General features: G+C 40.9%; 1 protein-coding gene across 2 annotated transcripts in view; it reads left to right on the top strand.

Moving 5' to 3' along the window:
- The window catches only part of IL13RA1 (interleukin 13 receptor subunit alpha 1), a 65154-nt gene that overhangs the window by 16763 nt on the left and 26045 nt on the right, over nt 1-22346 (top strand). For both annotated transcript variants that reach the window (XM_073799364.1, XM_019949518.2), the window contains exons 5-6: nt 18981-19168; nt 21896-22047. In XM_073799364.1, the coding sequence (XP_073655465.1) occupies nt 18981-19168; nt 21896-22047 (340 nt within the window). The remainder of the gene's footprint in view (nt 1-18980; nt 19169-21895; nt 22048-22346) is intronic.

The raw sequence follows: 22346 nt of genomic DNA, 5'->3' as shown, positions 1-22346 counted from the left end.
ATGGGCATTTAGGTTGCTTCCATGACCTGGCTATTGTAAATAGTGCTGCAATGAACATTGGGGTGCATGTGTCTTTTTGAATTATGGTTTTCGCTGGGTATATGCCCAGTAGTGGGATTGCTGGATCATATCGTAATTCTATTTTTAGTTTTTTAAGGAATCTCCATACTGTTCTCCATAGTGGCTGTATCAATTTACATTACCACCAACAGTGCAAGAGGGTTCCCTTTTCTCCACACGCTCTCCAGCATTTGTTGTTTGTAGATTTTCTGATGATGCGCATTCTTACTGGTGTGACGTGATACCTCATGGTAGTTTTGATTTGCATTTCTCTAATAATTAGTGATGTTGAGAAGCTTTTCATGTGCTTCTTGGCCATCTGCATGTCTTCTTTGGAGAAATGTCTATTTAGGTCTTCTGCCCATTTTTGGATTGGATTGTTTGTTTTTTTGTTATTGAGCTGCACGAGCTATTTATATATTTTGGTGATTAATCCTTTGTCCGTTGATTCATTTGCAAATATTTTCTCCCATTCTGACGGTTGTCTTTTCATCTCGTTTATGGTTTCCTTTGCTGCGCAAAAGCTTTGACGTTTCATTAGGTCCCATTTGTTTATATTTGTTTTTATTTCCATTACTCTAGGAGGTGGATCGAAAAAGATCTTGCTGTGATTTATGTCAAAGAGTGTTCTTCCTATGTTTTCCTCTGAGAGTTTTATAGTGTCTGGTCTTACATTTAGGTCTCTAATCCACTTTGAGTTTATTTTTGTGTATGGTGTGAGAGAGTGTTCTAATTTGATTCTTTTACATGTAGCTGTCCAGTTTTCCCAGCACCACTTATTGAAGAGACTGTTTTTCTCCATTGTGTATCCTTGCCTCCTTTGTCATAGATTAGTTGACCATAGGTGCATGGGTTTATGTCTGGGCTTTCTATCCTGTTCCATTGATCTATGTTTCTGTTTTTGTGACAGTACCATATTGTTTTGATTACTGTAGCTTTATAGTGTAGTCTGAAGTCAGGGAGTCTGATTCCTCCAGCTCCATTCTTTTTCCTCAAGACTGCTTTGGCTATTCGGGGTCTTTTGTATCTCCATACATATTTTAAGATTATTTGTTCTAGTTCCGTAAAAAATGCCATTGGTAATTTGATAGGGATTGCATTGAATCTGTAGATTGCTTTGGGTAGTATAGTCATTTTCACAATATTGATTCTTCCAATCCAAGAACATGGTATATCTCTCCATCTGTTGGTAACATCTTTAATTTCTTTCATCAGTGTCTTATAGTTTTCTGCATACAGGTCTTTTGTCTCCCTATGTAGGTTTATTCCTAGGTATTTTATTCTGTTTGTTGCAATGGTAAATGGGAGTGTTTCCTTAATTTCTCTTTCAGATGTTTCATCATTAGTGTATAGGAATGCCAGAGATTTCTGTGCATTAATTTTGTATCCTGCAACTTTACCAAATTCATTGATTAGCTCTAGTAGTTTTCTGGTGGCATCTTTAGGATTCTCTATGTATAGTATCATGTCATCTGCAAGCAGTGACAGTTTTACTTCTTCTTTTCCAATTTGTATTCTTTTTATTTCTTTTTCTTCTCTGATTGCCATGGCTAGGACTTCCAAAACTATGTTGAATAATAGTGGTGAGAGTGGACAACCTTGTCCTCTTCCTGATCTTAGAGGAAATGCTTTCAGTTTTTCACCATTGAGAATGATGTTTGCTGTGGGTTTGTCATATATGGCCTTTATTATGTTGAGGTAGGTTCCCTCTATGCCCACTTCTGGAGAATTTTTATCATAAATGGGTGTTGAATTTTGTCAAAAGCTCTTTCTGCATCTATTGAGATGATCATATGGTTTTTCTTCTTCAATTTGTTAATATGGTGTATCACATTGATTGATTTGCATATATTGAAGAATCCTTGCATCCCTGGGATAAATCCCACTTGATCATGGTGTATGATCCTTTTAATGTGTTATTGGATTCTGTTTGCTAGTATTTTGTTGAGGATTTTTGCATCTATATTCATCAGTGATATTGGTCTGTAATTTTCTTTTTTTGTAGTGTCTTTTTCTGGTTTTGATATCAGGGTGATGGTGGCCTCATAGAATGAGTTTGGGAGTATTTCTTCCTCTGCAGTTTTTTGGAAGAGTTTGAGAAGGATGGGTGTTAGCTCTTCTCTAAATGTTTGATAGAATTCACCTGTGAAGCCATCTGGTCCTGGACTTTTGTTTGTTGGAAGATTTTTAATCACAGTTTCAATCTCATTACTTGTGATTGGTCTGTTCATATTTTCTATTTCTCCCTGGTTCAGTCTTGGAAGGTTATACCTTTCTAAGAATTTGTCCATTTCTTCCATTTTATTGGCATAGAGTTGCTTGTAGTAGTCTCTTAGGATGCTTTGTATTTCTGCGGTATCTGTTGTACCTTCTCCTTTTTCATTTCTAATTTTATTGATTTGAGTCCTCTCCCTCTTTCTTGATGAGTCTGGCTAATGGTTTATCAATTTTGTTTATGTTCTCAAAGCACCAGCTTTTAGTTTTATTGATCTTTGCTATTGTTTTCTTTGTTTCTATTTCATTTATTTCTGCTCTGATCTTGATGATTTCTTTCCTTCTGCCGACTTTGGGTTTTGTTTGTTCTTCTTTCTCTAGTTCCTTTAGGTGTAATGTTAGATTGTTTATTTGAGATTTTTCTTGTTTCTTGAGGTAGGCTTGTATAGCTATAAACTTCCCTCTTAGAACTGCTTTTGCTGCATCCCATAGGTTTTGGATTGTTGTGTTTTCATTGTCATTTGTCTCTAGGTATTTTTGATTTCCTCTTTGATTTCTTCAGTGATCTCTTGGTTATTTAGTAATGTAGTGTTTAGCCTCCATGTGTTTGTTTTTTTTACATTTTTTTCCCTGTAATTCATTTCTAATCTCATAGCATTGTGGTCAGAAAAGATGCTTGATATGATTTCAGTTTTCTTAAATTTGCTGAGGCTTGATTTGTGACCCAAGGTGTGATCTATTTTGGAGAATGTTCCATGCACACTTAAGAAGAAAGTGTAATCTGCTGTTTTTGGATGGAATGTCCTATTAATATCAATTAAATCTATCTGGTCTATTGTGTCATTTAAAGCTTCTGTTTCCTTTTTTATTTTCATTTTGGATGATCTGTCTATTGGTGAAAGTGGGGTGTTAAAGTCCCCTACTATGTTTGTGTTACTGTCGATTTCCCCTTTTATGTCTGTTAGCATTTGCCTTATGTATTGAGGTGCTCCTATGTTGGGTGTATAAATATTTACTAATGTTATATGTTCTTCTTGGATTGATCATTATGTAATGTTCTTGTTTGTCTCTTGTAGTTATATTTGTTTTAAAGTCTATTTTCTCAGATATGAGAATTGCTACTCCAGCTTTCTTTTGATTTCCATTTGCATGGATTATCTTTCTCCATCCCCTCACTTTCAGTCTGTATGTGTCCCTAGGTCTGACGTGGGTCTCCTGTAGACAGCATACATATGGGTCTAGTTTTTGTATCCATTCAGCAAGCCTGTGTCTTTTGGTTGGAGCATTTAATCCATTCACGTTTGTGGTAATTATCGATATGTATCTTCCTATGACCATTTTGTTAATTGTTTTGAGTTTGTTATTGTAGGTCCTTTTCTTGTCTTGTGTTTCCTGCCTAGAGAAGTTCCTTTAGCATTTGTTGCAGAGCTGGTTTGTTGGTGCTGAATTCTCTTAGCTTTTACTTGTCTGTAAAGTTTTTGATTTCTCCATTGAATGTGAATGAGATCCTTGCCGGGTAGAGTAATCTTGGTTGTAGGTTCTTCCCTTTCATCACTTTAAGTATATCATGCCACTTTCTTCTGGCTTGTAGAGTTTCCTCTGAGAAATCAGCTGTTAACCTTATGGGGATTCCCTTGTACATTATTTGTCATTTTTCCCTTGCTGCTTTCAGTAATTTTTCTTTGTCTTTAATTTTTGCCAAGTTGATTACTATGTGTCTCGGCGTGTTTCTCCTTGGGTTTATCCTGTATGGGACTCTCTGCACTTCCTGGACTTGGGTGGCTATTTCCTTTCCCATGTTAGGGAAGTTTTCGACTATAATCTCTTCAGATATTTTCTCGGGTCCTTTCTCTCTCTCTTCTCCTTCTGGGACCCCTAGAATGCAAATGTTGTTGTGTTTAATGTTGTCCCAGAGGTCTATTAGGCTGTCTTCATTTCTTTTCATTCTTTTTTCTTTATTCTGTTCTGCAGCAGTGAATTCCACCATTCTGTCTTCCAGGTCACTTATCTGTTCTTCTGCCTCAGTTATTCTGCTATTGATTCCTTCTAGTGCAGTTTTCATTTCAGTTATTGTATTGTTCATCTCTGTTTGTTTGTTCTTTAATTCTTCTAGGTCTTTGTTAAACATTTCTTGCATCTTCTCGATCTTTGCCTCCATTCTTTTTCTGAGGTCCTGGATCATCTTCACTATCGTTATTCTGAATTCTTTTTCTGGAAGGTTGCCTATCTCCACTTTATTTAGTTGTTTTTCTGGGGTTTATCTTGTTCCTTCATCTGGTACATAGCCATCTGCCTTTTCTTCTTGTCTATCTTTCTGTGAATGTGGTTTTTGTTCCACAGGCTGCAGGATTGTAGTTCTTCTTGCTTCTGATGTCTGCTCTCTGTAGAGCCTAGAATTATTAACAGCAGAACAAGGATGAAAGGGCCAGGATAATCAATTCAATTCAGTAAAACTTTAGCACACATTGTGGGTAAAGCACTGAATGGGCAGCAGAGATAAGAAACATGTCTCTTCACTCCTAAAGCTTCAAATTTGGAGGAGACAGCACCGGGCACAATTGCCTATATAAAATAAGAGTGCATGATGGAGGCTTCCAGAAGCGTAGGCAGACTCTGTGGGAAGTGACGGTGGAGCTTGGGGTGGTGGTGGAGCGAGGCTGAGAGGCTTTGATAAAGGGGGTGCACTGCCTGGTTGGGGTGGAGTCTCCGAGGCTGGAGGTGGCACCGGGCAAGAGTGGTCTGAGGACTGGGGTCATTGAGTCTGTGTGATTCCAGTTGAGGAAGCAGGAGATCTAGTGTTGGCAGTCTGCCCTGCATGTGCCCTTGTCCCCCTGTCTATTGCTCCTTCAGACTGTTTCTGAGAGAGTGGGGTGTGAAAGGCCACATCCAGGACTTCTGAAGCTATAGTATAAACATGGCCTTTATCCTGGAATGTCCATTTTGCCTGATGACTTGCTGTAAAATATTTTCGGTATATGAAAACACTCACGGCTATGTCATGCAATAGAACACAAAACAACCACGATTTTTTTTTTCAGGATTGAGAAACATTTATTGAATCAAAATCAAATACTTTCTTTTTATTATCTACAAGCCAACACTGAACTTACTTTATTCAAGAATGAACACTCTGTACAAAAAAATATGCTTATAGTATAAAAATATCACATGAATTTTTTAACAAAAACCTCCCAAGTTGCCGGGGGGTTAGCATTCACTTTCCTCCCCTGTCCCCAGAGGTGCTCCCGGCCAAGTTGAGAAGCACTGCAGGCGAAGCCAGACTGAGATAGTGCAGTTCAGTCCCCCCCACCCCTCAGGACAGATCATTCTCACTTGAGGTTTTGCAGTTTCACTTGTCCGCTTGTGGTACCTGTTGTTTCTCCTTTACTTTAAGCCCTTCAGTGGCTCCCTGGTGGCTGCAGGATAAAGTCCAAACTCACAGCGTGACTGACAAAGCCTTTTGTACTCCAGCTCCTGCCCATCTATCTCTGTAGCGTCAGTCTCGTCTCCCCCATGTACCCCCACCCCTCTTGCACCTACCTCCCAGCCCACACTGAACTTCTTCCAGTTCCTCAAACTCGCTCTTCAAACACTCAAACAGAAGAGTGGCGACCAAACCGAACGTTCAGCCAGAATAGCGGAAGCATCCTGCATTCCCTCACAGCCCAAGCCTTGCCCTTTCACCTGGATGCCCCTTATTTGTCCTTCTTAGCTCAGACATCACTTCCCTTCCAGAAAGCCTTCCTTGACTTCTCAAGGCTAGATATGTCCCCAGTCATCATGTACCACAGTATCTGGCACCTTCCTGTGTCATAATACTCAGCACATTGTGTTGCATTTCCTGTTTACTTAGTGGTCACCCTTCCCAGACTGCCATCTCCCTTGAGAGCACGGGCTGTGTCTTGTTTCCCCCTGTGCCTGATACATGGTAGGTGCTCCATAAATAGGTTTTGAATGATTGGTAGGATCCAAAGTTAAACAACATTCAGGACTGGGGTGAGGACTTAGAAGGGAGGGATAAACAACTCAAGAGCGTTATAGTTGATGAATAAAAACAGAGGAGGATTGAGTACATCTGCCACCCGAAAGAACTGCTAGTGAAAGGGACCGAGAACTAAGCCTTAAAAGGAGTAGCCTGGCCCTGATGATGTTGTGGTGAAGTCTAGAGAAAGCTGTTACTATAGGCTTTTTTTTTTTTTTACCTCTTTATTGGAGTATAATTGCTTTTCAATGGTGTGTTACTTTCTGCTTTATAACAAAGTGAATCAGCTAACGTATACATATATCCCCATATCTCCTCCCTCTTGCATCCCCCTCCCACCCTCCCTATCCCATCCCTCTAGGTTGTCACAGAGCACCGAGCTGATCTCCCTGTGCTATGCGGCTGCTTCCAACTAGCTATCTGTTTTACGTTTGGTAGTGTATATATGTCCATGCCTCTCTCTCACTTTGTCACAGCTTACCCTTCCCCCTCCCCATGTCCTCAAGTCCAGTCTCTACATCTGCGTCTTTATTCCTGTCCTGCCCCTAGGTTCTTCAGAACCTTTTTTTTTTTTAAGATTCCATATATATGTGTTAGCATACAGTATTTGTTTTTTGCTTTCTGACTTACTTCACTCTGTATGACAGTCTCTAGGTCCATCCACCTCACTACAAATAACTCAATTTTGTTTCTTTTTATGTCTGAGTAATATTCCATTGTATATATGTGCCACATCTTCTTTACCCATTCATCTGTCGATGGACACTTAGGTTGCTTCCATCTCCTGGCTATTGTAAGTAGAGCTGCAGTGAACATTGTGGTACATGACTCTTTTTGAATTATGGTTTTCTCACGGTATATGTAATCCCAGTAGTTGGATTGCTAGATCATATGGTAGTCCTATTTTTAGTTTTTTGAGGAACCTCCGTACTGTCCTCCCTAGTGGCTGTATCAATTTACATTCCCACCAACAGTGCAAGAGGGTTCCCTTTTCTCCACACGCTCTCCAGCATTTATTGTTTGTAGACTTTTTGAAGATGGCCATTCTGACTGGTGTGAGGTGATACCTCATTGTGGTTTTGATTTGCATTTCTCTAATGATTAGTGATGTTGAGCATTCTTTCATGTGTTTGTTGGTAATCTGTATGTCTTTGGAGAAATGTCTATTTAGGTCTTCTGCCCATTTCTGGATTGGGTTGTTCGTTTTTTTGATATGGAGCTGCATGAGCTGCTTGGAAATTTTGGAGATTAATCCTTTGTCAGTTACTTCATTTGCAAATGTTTTCTCCCATTCTGAGGGTTGTCTTTTGGTCTTGTTTATGGTTTCCTTTGCTGTACAAAAGGTTTTAAGCTTCATTAGGTCCCATTTGTTTATTTTTGTTTTTATTTCCATTTCTCTAGGAGGTGGGTCAAAAAGGATCTTGCTGTGATTTATGTCATAGAGTGTTCTGCCTATGTTTTCCTCTAAGAGTTTTATAGTGTCTGGCCTGACATTTAGGTCTTTAATCCATTTTGAGTTTATTTTTGTGTATGGTGTTAGGGAGCGTTCTAATTTCATTTTTTACATGTAGCTGTCCAGTTTTCCCAGCACCACTTATTGAAGAGGCTGTCTTTTCTCCATTACATATTCTTGCCTCCTTTGTCCAAGATAAGGTGACCCTATTTGTGTGCATTTATCTCTGGGCTTTCTATCCTGTTCCAATGATCTATATTTCTCTTTTTGTGCCAGTACCATACTGTCTTGATGACTGTAGCTTTGTAGTATAGTCTGAAGTCAGGGAGCCTGATTCCTCCAGCTCCGTCATTCTCTCTCAAGATTGCTTTGGCTATTCAGGGTCCTTTGTGTTTCCATACAAGTTGTGAAATTTTTTGTTCTAGTTCTGTGAGAAATGCCATTGGTACTTTGATAGGGATTGCATTGAATCTGTAGATTGCTTTGGGCAGTATAGTCATTTTCACAATGTTGATTCTTCTAATCCAAGAACATGGTATATCTCTGTATCTGTTTGTATCACCTTTAATTTCTTTCATCAGTATCTTATAGTTTTCTGCATACAGGTCTTCGGTCTCCTTAGGTAGGTATATTCCTAGGTATTTTATTCTTTTTGTTGCTGTGGTAAATGGGAGTGTTTCTATAATTTCTCTTTCAGATTTTTCATCATTACTGTATAGGAATGCAAGAGATTTCTGTACATTAATTTTATATCGTGCTACTTTACCAAATTCATTGATTAGCTCTAGTAGTTTTCTGGTAGCATCTTTGGGATTCTCTGTGTATAGTATCTGTCATCTGCAAACAGTGACAGTTTTACTTCTTCTTTTCTGATTTGGATTCCTTTTATTTTTTTTTCTTCTCTGGTTGCTGTGGCTATAACTTCCACAACTATGTTGAATAATAGCGGTGAGAGTGGGCAACCTTGTCTTGTTCCTGATCTTAGTAGAAATGGTTTCAGTTTTTCACCACTGAGTACGATGTTGTAGGTTTGTCATATATGGTCTTTATTATGTTGAGGTAAGTTCCCTCTATGCCTACTTTCTGGAGAGTTTTTATCATAAATGGGTGTTGAATTTTCTCAAAAGCTTCTTCTACATCTATTGAAATGATCATGTGGTTTTTCTCCTTCAGTTTGTTAATATGGTGTATCACGTTGATTGATTTGCATATATTGAAGAATCCTTGCATTCCTGGGATAAACCCCACTTGATCATGGTGTGTGATCCTCTTAATGTGCTGTTGGATTCTGTTTGCTAGTATTTTGTTGAGGATATTTGCATCTATGTTCATCAGTGATATTGGCCTGTAGTTTTCTTTCTTTGTGACATCTTTTTCTGGTTTTGGTATCAGGGTGATGGTGGCCTCGTAGAATGAATTTGGGAGTGTTCCTCCCTCTGCTATATTTTGGAAGAGTTTGAGAAGGATAGGTGTTAGCTCTTCTCTAAATGTTTGATAGAATTCCCCTTGAAGCCATGTGGTCCTGGGCTTTTGTTTCTTGGAAGATTTTTAATCACAGGTTCAATTTCAGTGCTTGTGATTGGTCTGTTTATATTTTCTGTTTCCTCCTGGTTCAGTCTCGGGAGGTTGTGCTTTTCTAAGAATTTGTCCATTTCTTCCAGGTTGTCCATTTTATTGGCATATAGTTGCTTGCAGTAATCTCTCATGAACCTTTGTATTTCTGCATTGTCAGATGTTACTTCTCCTTTTTCATTTCTAATTCTATTGATGTGAGTCTTCCCCCTTTTTTTCTTGATGAGTCTGACTAGTGGTTTATCAATTTTGTTTATCTTGTCAAGGAACCAGCTTTTAGTTTTATTGATCTTAGCTATTGTTTCCTTCATTTCTTTTTTTTTTAATATCTTTATTGTGGTATAATTGCTTTACAATGGTGTGTTAGTTTCTGCTTTATAACAAAGTGAATCAGTTATACATATACATATGTTCCCATATCTCTTCCCTCTTGCGTCTCCCTCCCTCCCACCCTCCCTATCCCACCCCTCCAGGCAGTCACAAAGCACCGAGCCGATATCCCTGTGCCATGCGGCTGCTTCCCACTAGCTATCTACCTTACGTTTGTTAGTGTATATATGTCCATGCCTCTCTCTTGCCCTGTCACAGCTCACCCTTCCCCCTCCCCATATCCTCAAGTCCGTTCATTTCTTTTTCATTTATTTCTGATCTGATCTTTATGGTTTCTTTCCCTCTGCTAACTGTGGGGTTTTTTGTTCTTCTTTCTCTAATTGCTTTAGGTCTAACGTTAGGTTGTTTATTTGAGATATTTCTTGTTTCTTGAGGTAGGATTGTATTGCTATAAACTTCCCTCTTAGAACTGCTTTTGCTGCATCCCATAGCTTTTGGGTCGTCGTGTTTTCAGTGTTATTTGATTCTAGGTATTTTTTGATTTCCTCTTTGATTTCTTCAGTGATCTCTTGGTTATTAAGTAGTGTATTGTTTAGCATTCATGTGTTTGTATTTTTCACAGATTTTTTTTTCCTGAAATTGATATCCAGTCTCGTAGCATTGTGGTCAGAAAAGATACTTGATATGATTTCAATTATCTTAAATTTACCAAGGCTTGACTTGTGACCGAAGATATGATCTATCCTGGAGAATGTTCCATGAGCACTTGAGAAGAAAGTGTATTCTGTTGTTTTTGGATGGAATGTCCTATAAATATCAATTAAGTCCATCTTGTTTAATGTATCATTTAAAGCTTGTGTTTCCTTATTTATTTTCATTTTGGATGATCTGTCCACTGGTGAAAGTGGGGTGTTAAAGTCCCCTACTCTGAATGTGTTACTGTCGCTTTCCCCTTTTATGGCTGTTAGCCTTTGCCTTATGTATTGAGGTGCTCCTATGTTGGGTGCATAATTATTTACAGTTGTTATATGTTCTTCTTGGATTGATCTCTTGATAGTTATGTAATGTCTTTCTTTGTCTCTTCTCGTTGTATTTGTTTTAAAGTCTACTTTCTCTGATATGAGAATTGCTACTCCAGCTTTCTTTTGATTTCCATTTGCATGGAATATCATTTTCCATCCCCTCACTTTCAGTCTGTATGTGTCCCTAAGTCTGAAGTGGGTCTCCTGTAGACAGCATATGTACGGGTCTTGTTTTTGTATCCATTCAGGCAGTCTGTGTCTTTTGGTTGGAGTATTAAATCCATTTAAATTTAAGGTAGTTATCAATATGTGTGTTCCTATTACCATTTTCTTAATTGTTTGGGGTTCGTTATTGTAGGTCCTGTGTTTCCTGCCTAGAGAAGTTCCTTTAGCATTTGTTGTAAAGCTGGTTTGTGGTGCTGAATTCTCTTAGCTTTTGCTTTTCTGTAAAGGTTTTAATTTCTCCGTCGAATCTGAATGAGATCCTTGCTTGGTAGAATAATCTTGGTTGTAGGTTTTTCTCTTTCATCACTTTAAATATGTCCTGCCACTCCTTTCTGGCTTGCAGAGTTTCTCCTGAAAGATCAGCTGTTAACCTTATGGGGATTCCCTTGTATGTTACTCGTTGTTTTTCCCTTGCTGCTTTTAATATTTTTTCTTTGTATTTAATTTTTGATAGTTTGATTAATATGTGTCTTGGCGTGTTTCTCCTTGGATTTATCCTGTATGGGACTCTCTGTGCTTCCTGGACTTGAGTAACTATTTCCTTTCCCATATTAGGGAAGTTTTCAACTATAATCTCTTCAAATATTTTCTCAGTCCCTTTCTTTTTCTCTTCTTCTTCTGGGACCCCTATAATTCGAATGTTGGTGAGTTTAATGTTGTCCCAGAAGTCTCTGAGACTGTCCTCAATTCTTTTCGTTCTTTTTTCTTTATTCTGCTCTGTGGTAGTTATTTCCACTATTTTATCTTCCAGGTCACTTATCTGTTCTTCTGCCTCAGTTATTCTGTTCTTGATTCCTCTAGAGAATTTTTAATTTCATTTATTGTGTTGTTCATTGTTGTGTGTTTCATCTTTAGTTCTTCTAGGTCCTTGTTAAATGTTTCTTGCATTTTGTCTTTTCTATTTCCAAGATTTTGGATCATCTTTACTCTCATTACTCTGAATTCTTTTTCAGGTAGACTGCCTATTTCCTCTTCTTTTGTTTGGTCTGGTGGATTTTTACTTTGCTCCTTCATCTGCTGTGTATTTCTCTGTCTTCTCATTTTTCTTAACTTACTGTGTTTGGGGTCTCCTTTTCACAGGCTGCAGGTTCATAGTTCCCGTTGTTTTTGGTGTCTGCCCCAATGGGTGAGGTTGGTTCAGTGGGTTGTGTAGGCTTCCTGGTGGAGGGGACTGGTGCCTGTGTTCTGGTGCATAAGGCTGGATCTTGTCTTTCTGGCGAGCAGGACTGCATCCGGTGGTGCGCTTTGAGGTGTCTGTGACCTTATTATGATTTTAGGCAGCCTTTCTGCTAATGGGTGGGGTTGTGTTCCTGTCTTGCTAGTTGTTTTGCATAGGGTGTCCAGCACCGTAGCTTGCTGGTCGTTGTGTGGAGCTGGGTCTTAACGTTGAGATGGAGATCTCTGGGAGAGCTTTTGCCATTTGATATAACGTGGGGCCGGGAGGTCTATGGTGGACCAATGTCCTGAACTTGGCTCTCCACCTCAGAGGCACAGGCCTGATACCTGGCCGGAGCACCAAGACCCTGTCCGCCACACGGCTCAGAAGAAAAGGGAGAAAAAGAAAGAAAGAAAGAAAAAGAAATAAATAAAGTTATTGAAATAAAAAAATTAAAATATATTATTAAAAATATAAAAGTAATAAAAAGAAGAAAGAAAGAGAGAAGAGAGCATCCAAACCAAGAAACAAATCCAGCAATGATAACAAGCGTGAAAAACTATACAAAAAAAATGGGCAGACAGAACCCTAGGACAAATGGTAAAAGCAAAGCTATACAGACAAAATCACAGAAAGAAGCATACACACACACACCCACAAAAGGAGAAAAAGGAAAAAAATATATATATATAGAAAAAAGGAAGAGGGCTTCCCTGGTGGCGCAGTGGTTGAGGGTCCGCCTGCCGATGCAGGGGACACGGGTTCGTGCCCCGGTCCGGGAAGATCCCACATGCCGTGGAGCAGCTGGGCCCGTGAGCCATGGCCGCTGAGCCTGCGCCTCCAGAGCCTGTGCTCCACAACGGGAGAGGCCACCACAGTGAGAGGCCCGCGTACCGCAAAAAAAAAAAAAAAAAAAGGAAGAGAGCAACCAAATCAATAAACAAACCTACCAATGATAGTAAGCTCTAAATACTAAAGTAAGATAAACATAAAACCTGAAACAAATTAGATGCAGATAGCAAACCCCAAGTCTACAGTTGCTCCCAGAGTCCACCATCTCAGTTTTGGGATGATTCGTTGTCTATTCATGTATTCCATAGACGCAGGGTGCATCAGGTTGATTGTGGAGCTTTAATCCGCTGCTTCTGAGGCTGCTGGGAGAGATTTCCCTTTCTCTTCTTTGTTCTCACAGCTCCTGGGGTTCAGGTTTGGATTTGGCCCCGCCTCTGCTTGTAGGTCGCCTGAGGGCGTCTGTTCTTCGCTCAGACAGGATGGGGTTAAAGGAGCAGCTGATTCGGGGGCTCTGGCTCGCTCAGGCCTGGGGGAGGGAGGGGTGCAGATGTGGGGCGAGCCTGCGGTGGCAGAGGCCGGCGTGACGTCGCACCAGCCTGAGGCATGCCGTGCGTTCTCCTGGGGAAGTTGTCCCTGGATCCCGGGACCCTGGCAGTGGCGGGCTGCACAGGCTCCTGGGAGGGGAGGTGTGGAGAGTGACCTGTGCTCGCACACAGGCTTCTTGGTGGCTGTAGCAGCAGCCTTAGCGTCTCATGCCCGTCTCTGGGGTCCGTGATGATAGTCCACGGCTCGCACTGTCTCTGGAGCTCATCTAGGCGGTGCTCTGAATCCCCTCTCCTCGTGCACCCCAAAACAATGGTCTCTTGTCTCTTAGGCAGTTGCAGACTTTTTCCCAGAGTCCCTTCCGGCTAGCTGTGGTGCACTAGCCCCCTTCAGGCTGTGTTCATCTAGCCAACCACAGTCCTCTCCCTGGGATCTGACCTCCAAAGCCCGAGCCTCAGCTCCCAGCCCCACTCGCCCCTGCGTGTAAGCAGACAAGCCTCTCGAGCTGGTGAGTGCAGGTTGGCACCAATCCTCTGTGCAGGAATCTCTCCACTTTGCCCTCCACACCCCTGTTGCTGCGCCGTCCTCCATGGCTCCAAAGCTGCCCCCCTCCGCCACCCGCAGTCTCCGCCAGTGAAGGGGCTTCCTAGTGTGTGGAAACCTTTCCTCCTTCACAGCTTCCTCCCGCTGGTGCAGGTCCCGTCCCTATCCTTTTGTCTCTGTTTATTCTTTTTTCTTTTTCCCTACCCAGGTACGTGGGGAGTTTCTTGCCTTTTGGGAGGTCTGAGGTCTTCTGCCAGCGTTCAGCAGGTGTTCTGTAGGAGTTGTTCCACATGTAGACGTATTTCTGATGTATCTGTGGGGAGGAAGGTGATCTCCACGGCTTACTCCTCTGCCTTCTTGAAGCTTTCTCTCCAGTATCCCCTCTTGATGAATAAATTACAAAAAACTGGCCTGACCAAGTAGAAAGGCATTCTTCTTCCTCTGGGCTGAAACGTTCTGGGCTGATGCAGTGTCTTGCCAAAGCTGACAGCAGATGGTGCTTGGGCTGGCTTTCAGCCCTTAGTTCATGCCTTGGTGCAGGGGATAATCTACAGCTATGGGAGGTGGCGCAAGAAGCCATCCTCAGAGAGTGGGGGTTCGCTGGCACCCGGGGTGGGGGGAGCAGGCATCAGTAATACCACTTCTTGTCATACATGTTCCCAGAGTTGGTCATCAGCGTGGATGGACTCTTTCTGTAACAAAGACCTGTGCTGGCCAATACAAGGGCCACTAGTCACACATGACTGTTTACGTTTTAATTTAAATTAATTAAAATTAAATCGAATTAAAACTTCAGTTGCTCAGTCTTAGTAGCCAATTTCACATATGGCTAGTGGCTGCTGAATCAGACAGCACAGATCTCAAACGTTTCCATAATCCCAGAAAACGTTGTTGGACGGTACTGGTATAAATTCTGTATCTTTTGCCCTTACTACCCCGCAGCTTATTTGTTTCTGGAGCCACACTGCCTTGGTTCAAATCCTGGCTCTCTTTCTTATTAGCAGTGTGATTTGGAGGTAGTCAACTGCTCTCTGAGCCTCAGTTTTGTAATCTGTAAAATGGGGGTAGTAATAATAGTGCTACTTCTTAAGGATGTTGTGAGGGCTGTTATATGAAGAGTGTTGAGAGTTGTGCCTAACTGCTAACATTTATAGAGTAAGCACGCAATACATGGTGGCTATATTGTTTTTTTATTATTCATCCCCACTCCCTTGCAGATGTAGCCAGTATACATAGCTGGCCTCTTGCCCAACCTCGCATAATTAGCGCCTAGCCCATACCTCTTCCTCCCTGCTCTCCCCTAGAGAGGTCCTTTCCAATCAAAACCACAAAAGAAAGACATGTGGCTCATTCATAATCAAGCACTCAGAATTGGTTTAGGTACCAGTTTAAATCTTGCCAAACAAACTGCCGGAGACTGTTTCCCTAATCACCAGTCAGAAAACGGGGAGTCATTTTGAAGCCCCAGGGCAATGACTTGAAGTCCTGCAGGGATAGTCTGGCATTTAAGGGAGCCTGACCTTAATAGCTACAGACTAGCCATGCCAATGAATTTTCGGGAATTTCTTACCGTATTAATCATCTTCAGAGTGGGGAAATAGTCTTTAATTTGTCCATTTCCTCCTTATGTCTACAGTATGATTCTGTGGATTCCAGTGTTTGATTTTTAACAGGAAGCACTTGAATGCGTCCTATCTTAGGTTATCATCTAATTTTTCACAAAATTTTGAAAGTTGTCTATTCAAAACCGATATTTTTCCTTTCGCTATTTTTTTTTCTAAAGAACAACAAATTTTTTTTTTAATTTCATATCTGGGGTCCATGAGCATATATGAAATACTCAGGGTACAAAAATGAAAAAGGAATCTCAAAGGTTCATTATTGAAAACAATTTAACTTTCTACATAGTTTTCTTTAGTTATGTAAAAATAATGTCATAAGTTTCTTCAGTTTTTTATTTTTGGCTGTGGGTGGAAAACATTTCAGGCCTGTCTGATCTAAAAGCTAGTCATGGCTGTAACTGAGCTTTTAAAAAACTGTTTCATTCATGAACCACAGGGGCCTACAACCACAAGAAAAATCTTATGTACTATCTCTTAAGGGACAAGGTCACTTTCTATATTGAAGCATTTCTTTGCACAGCTTTTGAAGAACTAAATACATTAGATCTGAATTTTTGTTTTCTTTTTCAAAAACGACATTATTTACAACAGTTCTAGGTTTACAACAGAAGTGAGAGGAAGGTACAGAGATTTTCCATATACCCACTGCCCCCACAATTAATAGCCTCCCCCGTTATCAACATTCCCCACCAATAGTACATTTGTTCCAATTGATGAAGCTACACTGATACATCATAATCACCCAGAGTCCATAGTTTACATTAGGGCTCACTCTTGGTGTTCTACATTCATGGGTTTGGACAAATAAATGTATGACATATATCCATCATTATAATATCATACAGAGTATTTTCATTGCCCTAAAATCTTCTGTGTTCCACCAATTCATCTCTCCCCTACCCCAACCCCTGGCAACCACTGATTTTTTTATCCTCCATGGTCAACCACTCATCTTTTTACTGTCTGCATAGTTTTGCCTTTTCCACAATGTCATATAGTTGGAATCATACAGTATGTAGCATTTTCAGATTGGCTTCTTTCACTTAGTAACATGCATTTAAGGTTCCTCTATGTATTTCAGAGCTTGATAGCTCATTTCTTTTTAAGGCTAAATAATATTTTGTTGTCTGGATGTACCACAGTTTATTTATCCATTTGCCTACTGAAGGACATCTTGTTGCTTCCAAGCTTTGGCAATGAGTAAAGCTGCTTTAAACATTTGTATGCAGGTTTTCGTGTGCACATAAGTTTTCAGCTCCTTTAGGTAAATACCAAAGAGCACGATTGCTGATCATATGGTAAGAATATGTTTAGTTTTGTAAGAAACTGCCACACTGTCTTCCCAAGTGGCTGTACCATTTTGTATTCCCACCAGCAGTGAATGAGAGTTCCTGTTGCTCCACATCCTCGTCAGCATTTGGTGTTGTTGGTGTTCTGGATTATGGACATTCTAATTGGTGTGTAGTGGTAACTTGTTGCTTTAATTTGCATTTCTCTGGTGACATATGATGTGGAACATCTTTTCATATGCTTATTTGCCATCCATATATCTTCTTTGGTGGAGTGTCTGTGAAGATCTTTGGCCCATTTTTTAGTTGGGTTGTTTGTTTTATTGTTGAGTTTTAAGAGTTCTTTGTATATTTTGGATAACAGTCCTTTATCAGATGTGTCTTTTGCAAATATCTTCTCCCGGTGTGTGGCTTGTTTTCTTATTCTCTTGGTATTATCTTTTGCAGAAGTTTTTAACGTTAATGGAATTCAGCTTATCAATTATTTCTTTTAAAGATCATGCCTTTGATGTTATATCTAAAAAGTCATCATCACACCCAAGGTTGTCTAGCTCTTCTCCTGTGTTATCTCCTAGGAGGTTTATAGTTTTGCATTTTACATTTAGGTCTGTGATCCATTGTGAGTTTAAGTTTAGTTTTGTGAATAGTGTAAGGTCTGTGACTAGATTCATTTTTTTTGCATGTGGATGTCCAGTTGTTCCAGCACCATTTGTTGAAGAAACTATCTTTGCTCCATTGTCTTGCCTTTGCTCCTTTGTCAAAGATCAATTGACTGTATTTGTGGGAAAGATCTGAGTTTTATAAGACTGGATTTTGCAGCACAATCCCCTGGAGAATTGCTGTCAAAATGCTTATTCCTAGGCCCTGGACAAAACCTTCTAAGTAGGGTTCTCTGGGAGAAGGTTTGAGGAATCTGAATTTTTAAAATGAGCACAGATGATTCTGAAGTAAACAGGTGAAGGGTTTGGGACTCTTTACTCTTAGTTCATTTTCTAAATTGTCTTCCTTTTCTGCAGAACCTTTGCACAGCTCCCCTTGTGACTGATAATGTAAGGGTTGACTCTGTGTCTTCTGCCAGTTACTATAAAACAGAGTCCTTTGATAGTCTAGACAAAAAAGTGTAATGAGGACATTGTCTGCCTGCGCTGTGCTAGATGATCATTGGGGAAAGGTATATGTAGAGGTTTTTTGAAATGGGAAGCAAGATACCAGCATTTAGAACCACACAGTGGAGTAAGGCACTTAGAAAGCGATTGTGTTCTGGAACATTGATCTGGCACTGGTTGGAGGACACTGATAAAGTCAGAGAGGTCAGTCTGGAGAAGCCATGAAGCCTCAAGTGATGAGGACCTGAAACAGGATGAGGGGAATATCATAGGAGAGAAGCCCAGAAGCTTTGCAAAGGAAGAAGTAACGAAATTTGGTGATAGAATGTAGGGAAAGCGAAGAGAGGTGATTGCAAAGGCTCTGATCGAGAAGCCCAGAGAAACTGAGTTCTGACTGATGGAAACTGGGGTGGTTAGAAGAAAAGGCAGTTTGGCAGGGAAGAGGGGGCATCCGTTTTGGCTGCTGAATTTGAGGTGGGTGGAACACTCAGGTGGAGCAGTTAGGAATCTGGGACTAGCTCCAAGGCGAGAGGTCAGGATTAGGAAAATCCTCAGTGCAGAAATTCTAGTCAAGGGGTGGAAGTGATAAATGGGTGAATGGATGAGGGAGTAAGAAATAGAGAGGGATATGCAGCGGGCTGAGGACCGGATGTGAATCCTCTGAGAATAGGAGAAGGGAGAGGAGCAAGCCAAGAAAACAAGGAAGGAGCAGGCAGAGGGCCCAGAGGAGAGCCATGGGATTGAGCAGATGAGGCATTTTCAGGAAGCGTAACGTTTCTCATCCTGACCTCATGCCATCTCCCATACAGCAGAGGAAAAAGAGTCAGGACTCTTCTAGTTTCTCTAACTATTGAAAGTACCAGTATTCATGAAGAAGGATCATTCACTTCTTCCTAGAGTATGAAATGGAGCCACATTATAAAATAGGGCTTTAAAAAATGCTACCCTGCCAGTTTGCAAATATGGACATCTTCAGTCATTTAAAAACAACCAAACAAATAAACTTCTACCTTTGTTTCTTGAATATCTGGTTAAAAATAATGCAGAAGGTTGTCTTATTTTATCTTGCAGGCACAGCAGCCTAGGAAAAGTTCTTCAGTGTGAAGACCTCTATAGAGAAGGTGAACACATTGGTTGTTCCTTTGCTCTGACTAAGGTGAAGGATTCCAGTTTTGAACAACACAGTGTCCAAGTAATGGTCAAGGACAATGCAGGAAAAATCAGACCATCCTTCAATATAGTGCCTTTAACTTCTCATGGTACGTTTTAGAAGTCCTCTAAGGCAGTGTGGATAAAAGTGTTATTTTTTTTGAACATCAATAGAAATAATAAAAAATGATGATTTTTGGCTTGAAGATCTTCCCAGAAAAAAAAAGGGACTATATTTATGTATATATTTCTTCACTCCTTTTTAAAGAAGCAAGCTTGGAAATTCTCATATTTATCGAGCACACATGCCACATGCTTTATCCTTGTTTACTTATGAGTACACTGAGCCTTAGAGCAAGTAGTCAGTTGCAGAACCGAGATTAGGACCTGGGCTCTGTGACTCAAGATCTCCAGAGGATGCTGCTGCAGAATAAATGTGACTTAATATAGTTCCTGGATAATCTGCCTCTTAGTTAAAAAAGCGCTTAGACTGGAGGTGGAGTGATCAGGGGTGATATTCAAACTGTCTAACATTCTGGGTGACCCAGGCACTGATCAATCAGAACAACCAGTGCAGCTGAGTTTCAGCCCACTAGAAAGAGTCCTCAACTTAAAAACTTAAGAGACCTGCTTAAGGTCCTAGCTTCTTCACTTTGGACAAGGCATATACACTCTAAGTGCTTCCTCATCTGTAAAAGGGGGTACACAGTTCCTCTTGACCTCAAAGGATTGTTGTAAGGTCCAAATGATGTGAGCCGTATAAAAGCGTTTTGTAAGTCTCTATAGCAGAGTAGTGTAAGCGTCACGTTTATTTATTTGTTGTGATATCCCGACAGAGAGCTCAGATTCTGGCTAAGTGGTACACAGAAAATTTATAGGCAAATAATCATGAATTGACAGAGGTTTCCAAGTCTGAGTAGAACACTGTTTACCGCCGCTTCAGACAGCCATGGAAATGAATTCTAGTAGTGCACGCAGGGTAGCTTAGTTTGTAGGCCGGGGCGGGGGGTTGGGGTGCGGGGGGGTGTGCGGAAACTTGCCAAGTAGGATCATCTGAAGCAAAGACCTTCTCTGCACCCCCCGCCGCCCCCCGGCTTGGCAGGTTGTCCTTCTTGGACCTTTTAAAGCTCATTTTGCTGCTCTTCTTCCTAGAGATTAGTGGTGATATAAAGGGAGATCCTGGGCTTCCCTGGTGGTGCAGTGGTTAAGAATCCGCCTGCCAATGCAGGGGACACGGGTTCGAGCCCTGGTCCGGGAAGATCCCACATGCCACGGGGCAACTAAGCCCGTGCGCCACAACTACCGAGACTGTGCTCTAGAGCCTGCGAGTCACAACTACTGAGCCCGTGTGCCACAACTACTGAAGCCCGTGCTTCATGCTCTGCAACAAGAGAAGCCACCGCAATGAGAAGCCCGCGCACCGCAACAAAGAGTAGCCCCCACTCGCCGCAACTAGAGAAAGCCTGCACGCAGCAATGAAGACCCAAGGCAGCCAAAAATAAATAAATTAATTAATTAAAAAAATAAAATAAAGGGAGATCCTTCTCAGCTAGAAGATGACATTGTCAAGTTGTTTTCTGTTAATTATCCATTCTCTTTTGTTGCTCGGTCTTAAGCATAGTTGACTCCTGAAAAACTAAATTGACTAGGCTAATTTTTTGTTTTTTACTTTCTTTTAAATTGTGGTTATAATTATATAACATTAAATATACCATCTTAACCATTTTCAAGTGTACAGTTCAGTAGTGTTAAGTATATTCACATTGTTGTGCAACGTATCTCTAGAACTTTCCCATCTTGTAATACTGAAACTCCATGCCCATGAAACACTAACTCCCCCTCCCCCTGTCCCCCTCCTCCCTCCCCCAGCCCCTGGTAATCACCTTCCTACTTTCTGTTTCTATGACTGACTACTTTAGGTACCTCATATGACTGGAATCATACAGTATTGGTCCTTTTGTGATGGACTTATTTCATTTAGCATAATGTCCTCAAGTTTCATCCGTGTTGTAGCATGTGACAAAATTAGGCTGTTTTTTAATGTTTAATATTCATTTATTTATTGGCTGCGTTGGGTCTTAGTTGCAGCATGCGGGCTCATTTGTTGTGACACTCGGGCTCCAGAGTGCGTGGGCCCTGTAGTTGCAGCACGCGGGCCTAGTTGTCCCACGGAAAACTATGCTAATGTTTTTTTTGTTTTGTTTTGTTTTGTTTTTTGCGGTATGCGGGCCTCTCACTGTTGTGGCCTCTCCCGTTGCGGAGCACAGGCTCCGGATGCGCAGGCTCAGCGGCCATGGCTCACGGGCCCAGCCGCTCCGCGGCATGTGGGATCTTCCCGGACCGGGGCACGAACCCGCATCCCCTGCATCGGCAGGTGGACTCTCAACCACTGCGCCACCGGGGAAGCCCAATGCTAATGTTTTAATTGTGGTCTTTGATTGGCATAAGTGAGTGTCGCCTGGGGAAACCGCTTGTACCTGATGCTCCTTGGTACCCATCATGTAGAGGCATATCTGGACCTACGCACTTCTTTTCTTTACCCTCCTTGTTGCAGCTAGATGTCCTGATTATACCCCAGCCATGTCCTAAGCAGATGCAGATCAGAGTTCATGTCATCTGGCAGACACCCCAAAGATGTTCCTTAGATACATTTACTAGGCGCCCTATATTAATCGTGGCTAATCAGAAATTCTAGAACTGTATGTCTGATCATGTAAGGCCATTAAAAGCATCAGCCCTATTTTGATTTACTCTGTGACCTTCATTGTCTCTACCCATATGTGTATCTCATCAAAATAAACTCTGGAAGCTAATTTGTATTCTTCTATTTCTATCAGTGAAGCCTGATCCTCCACATATTAAAAATCTCTCCTTCCAAAATGGTGACTTATACGTGCAATGGAAGAATCCACAGAATTTTTATAGCAGATGCTTATCTTATGAAGTAGAAGTCAATAACAGCCAAGCTGAGACACATGATATTTTCTACGTAAGTTTTTTTTGATAGTTGTTATTTAGATATTTTTCTTTCACTTGAATTTCTTACAGTGTAATAAATTGAAATATCAGTGAAATGTAGCTCTTAGATTTCTCATCTGATGATGATGGTGATGATGATGATGATGAACCTTCTCTGAAATAGAGTATGGTGAAAGGTTTGGCAGTTTATGGTAGCATCGGCTGCAAGATTCCAGCCATTCATTAATTCATTTGTTCAAAAAATTTTTATTACGTGCCTACCATGTGCCAGGCACTGTTTTATGGGCACATGACACCTGACGAAAAGAA

This window comes from Tursiops truncatus, chromosome X, assembly GCF_011762595.2.
Source record: "Tursiops truncatus isolate mTurTru1 chromosome X, mTurTru1.mat.Y, whole genome shotgun sequence".
In the NCBI taxonomy this organism is placed as follows: domain Eukaryota; kingdom Metazoa; phylum Chordata; class Mammalia; order Artiodactyla; family Delphinidae; genus Tursiops; species Tursiops truncatus.
This window is presented reverse-complemented; position numbering and strand designations above follow the sequence as displayed.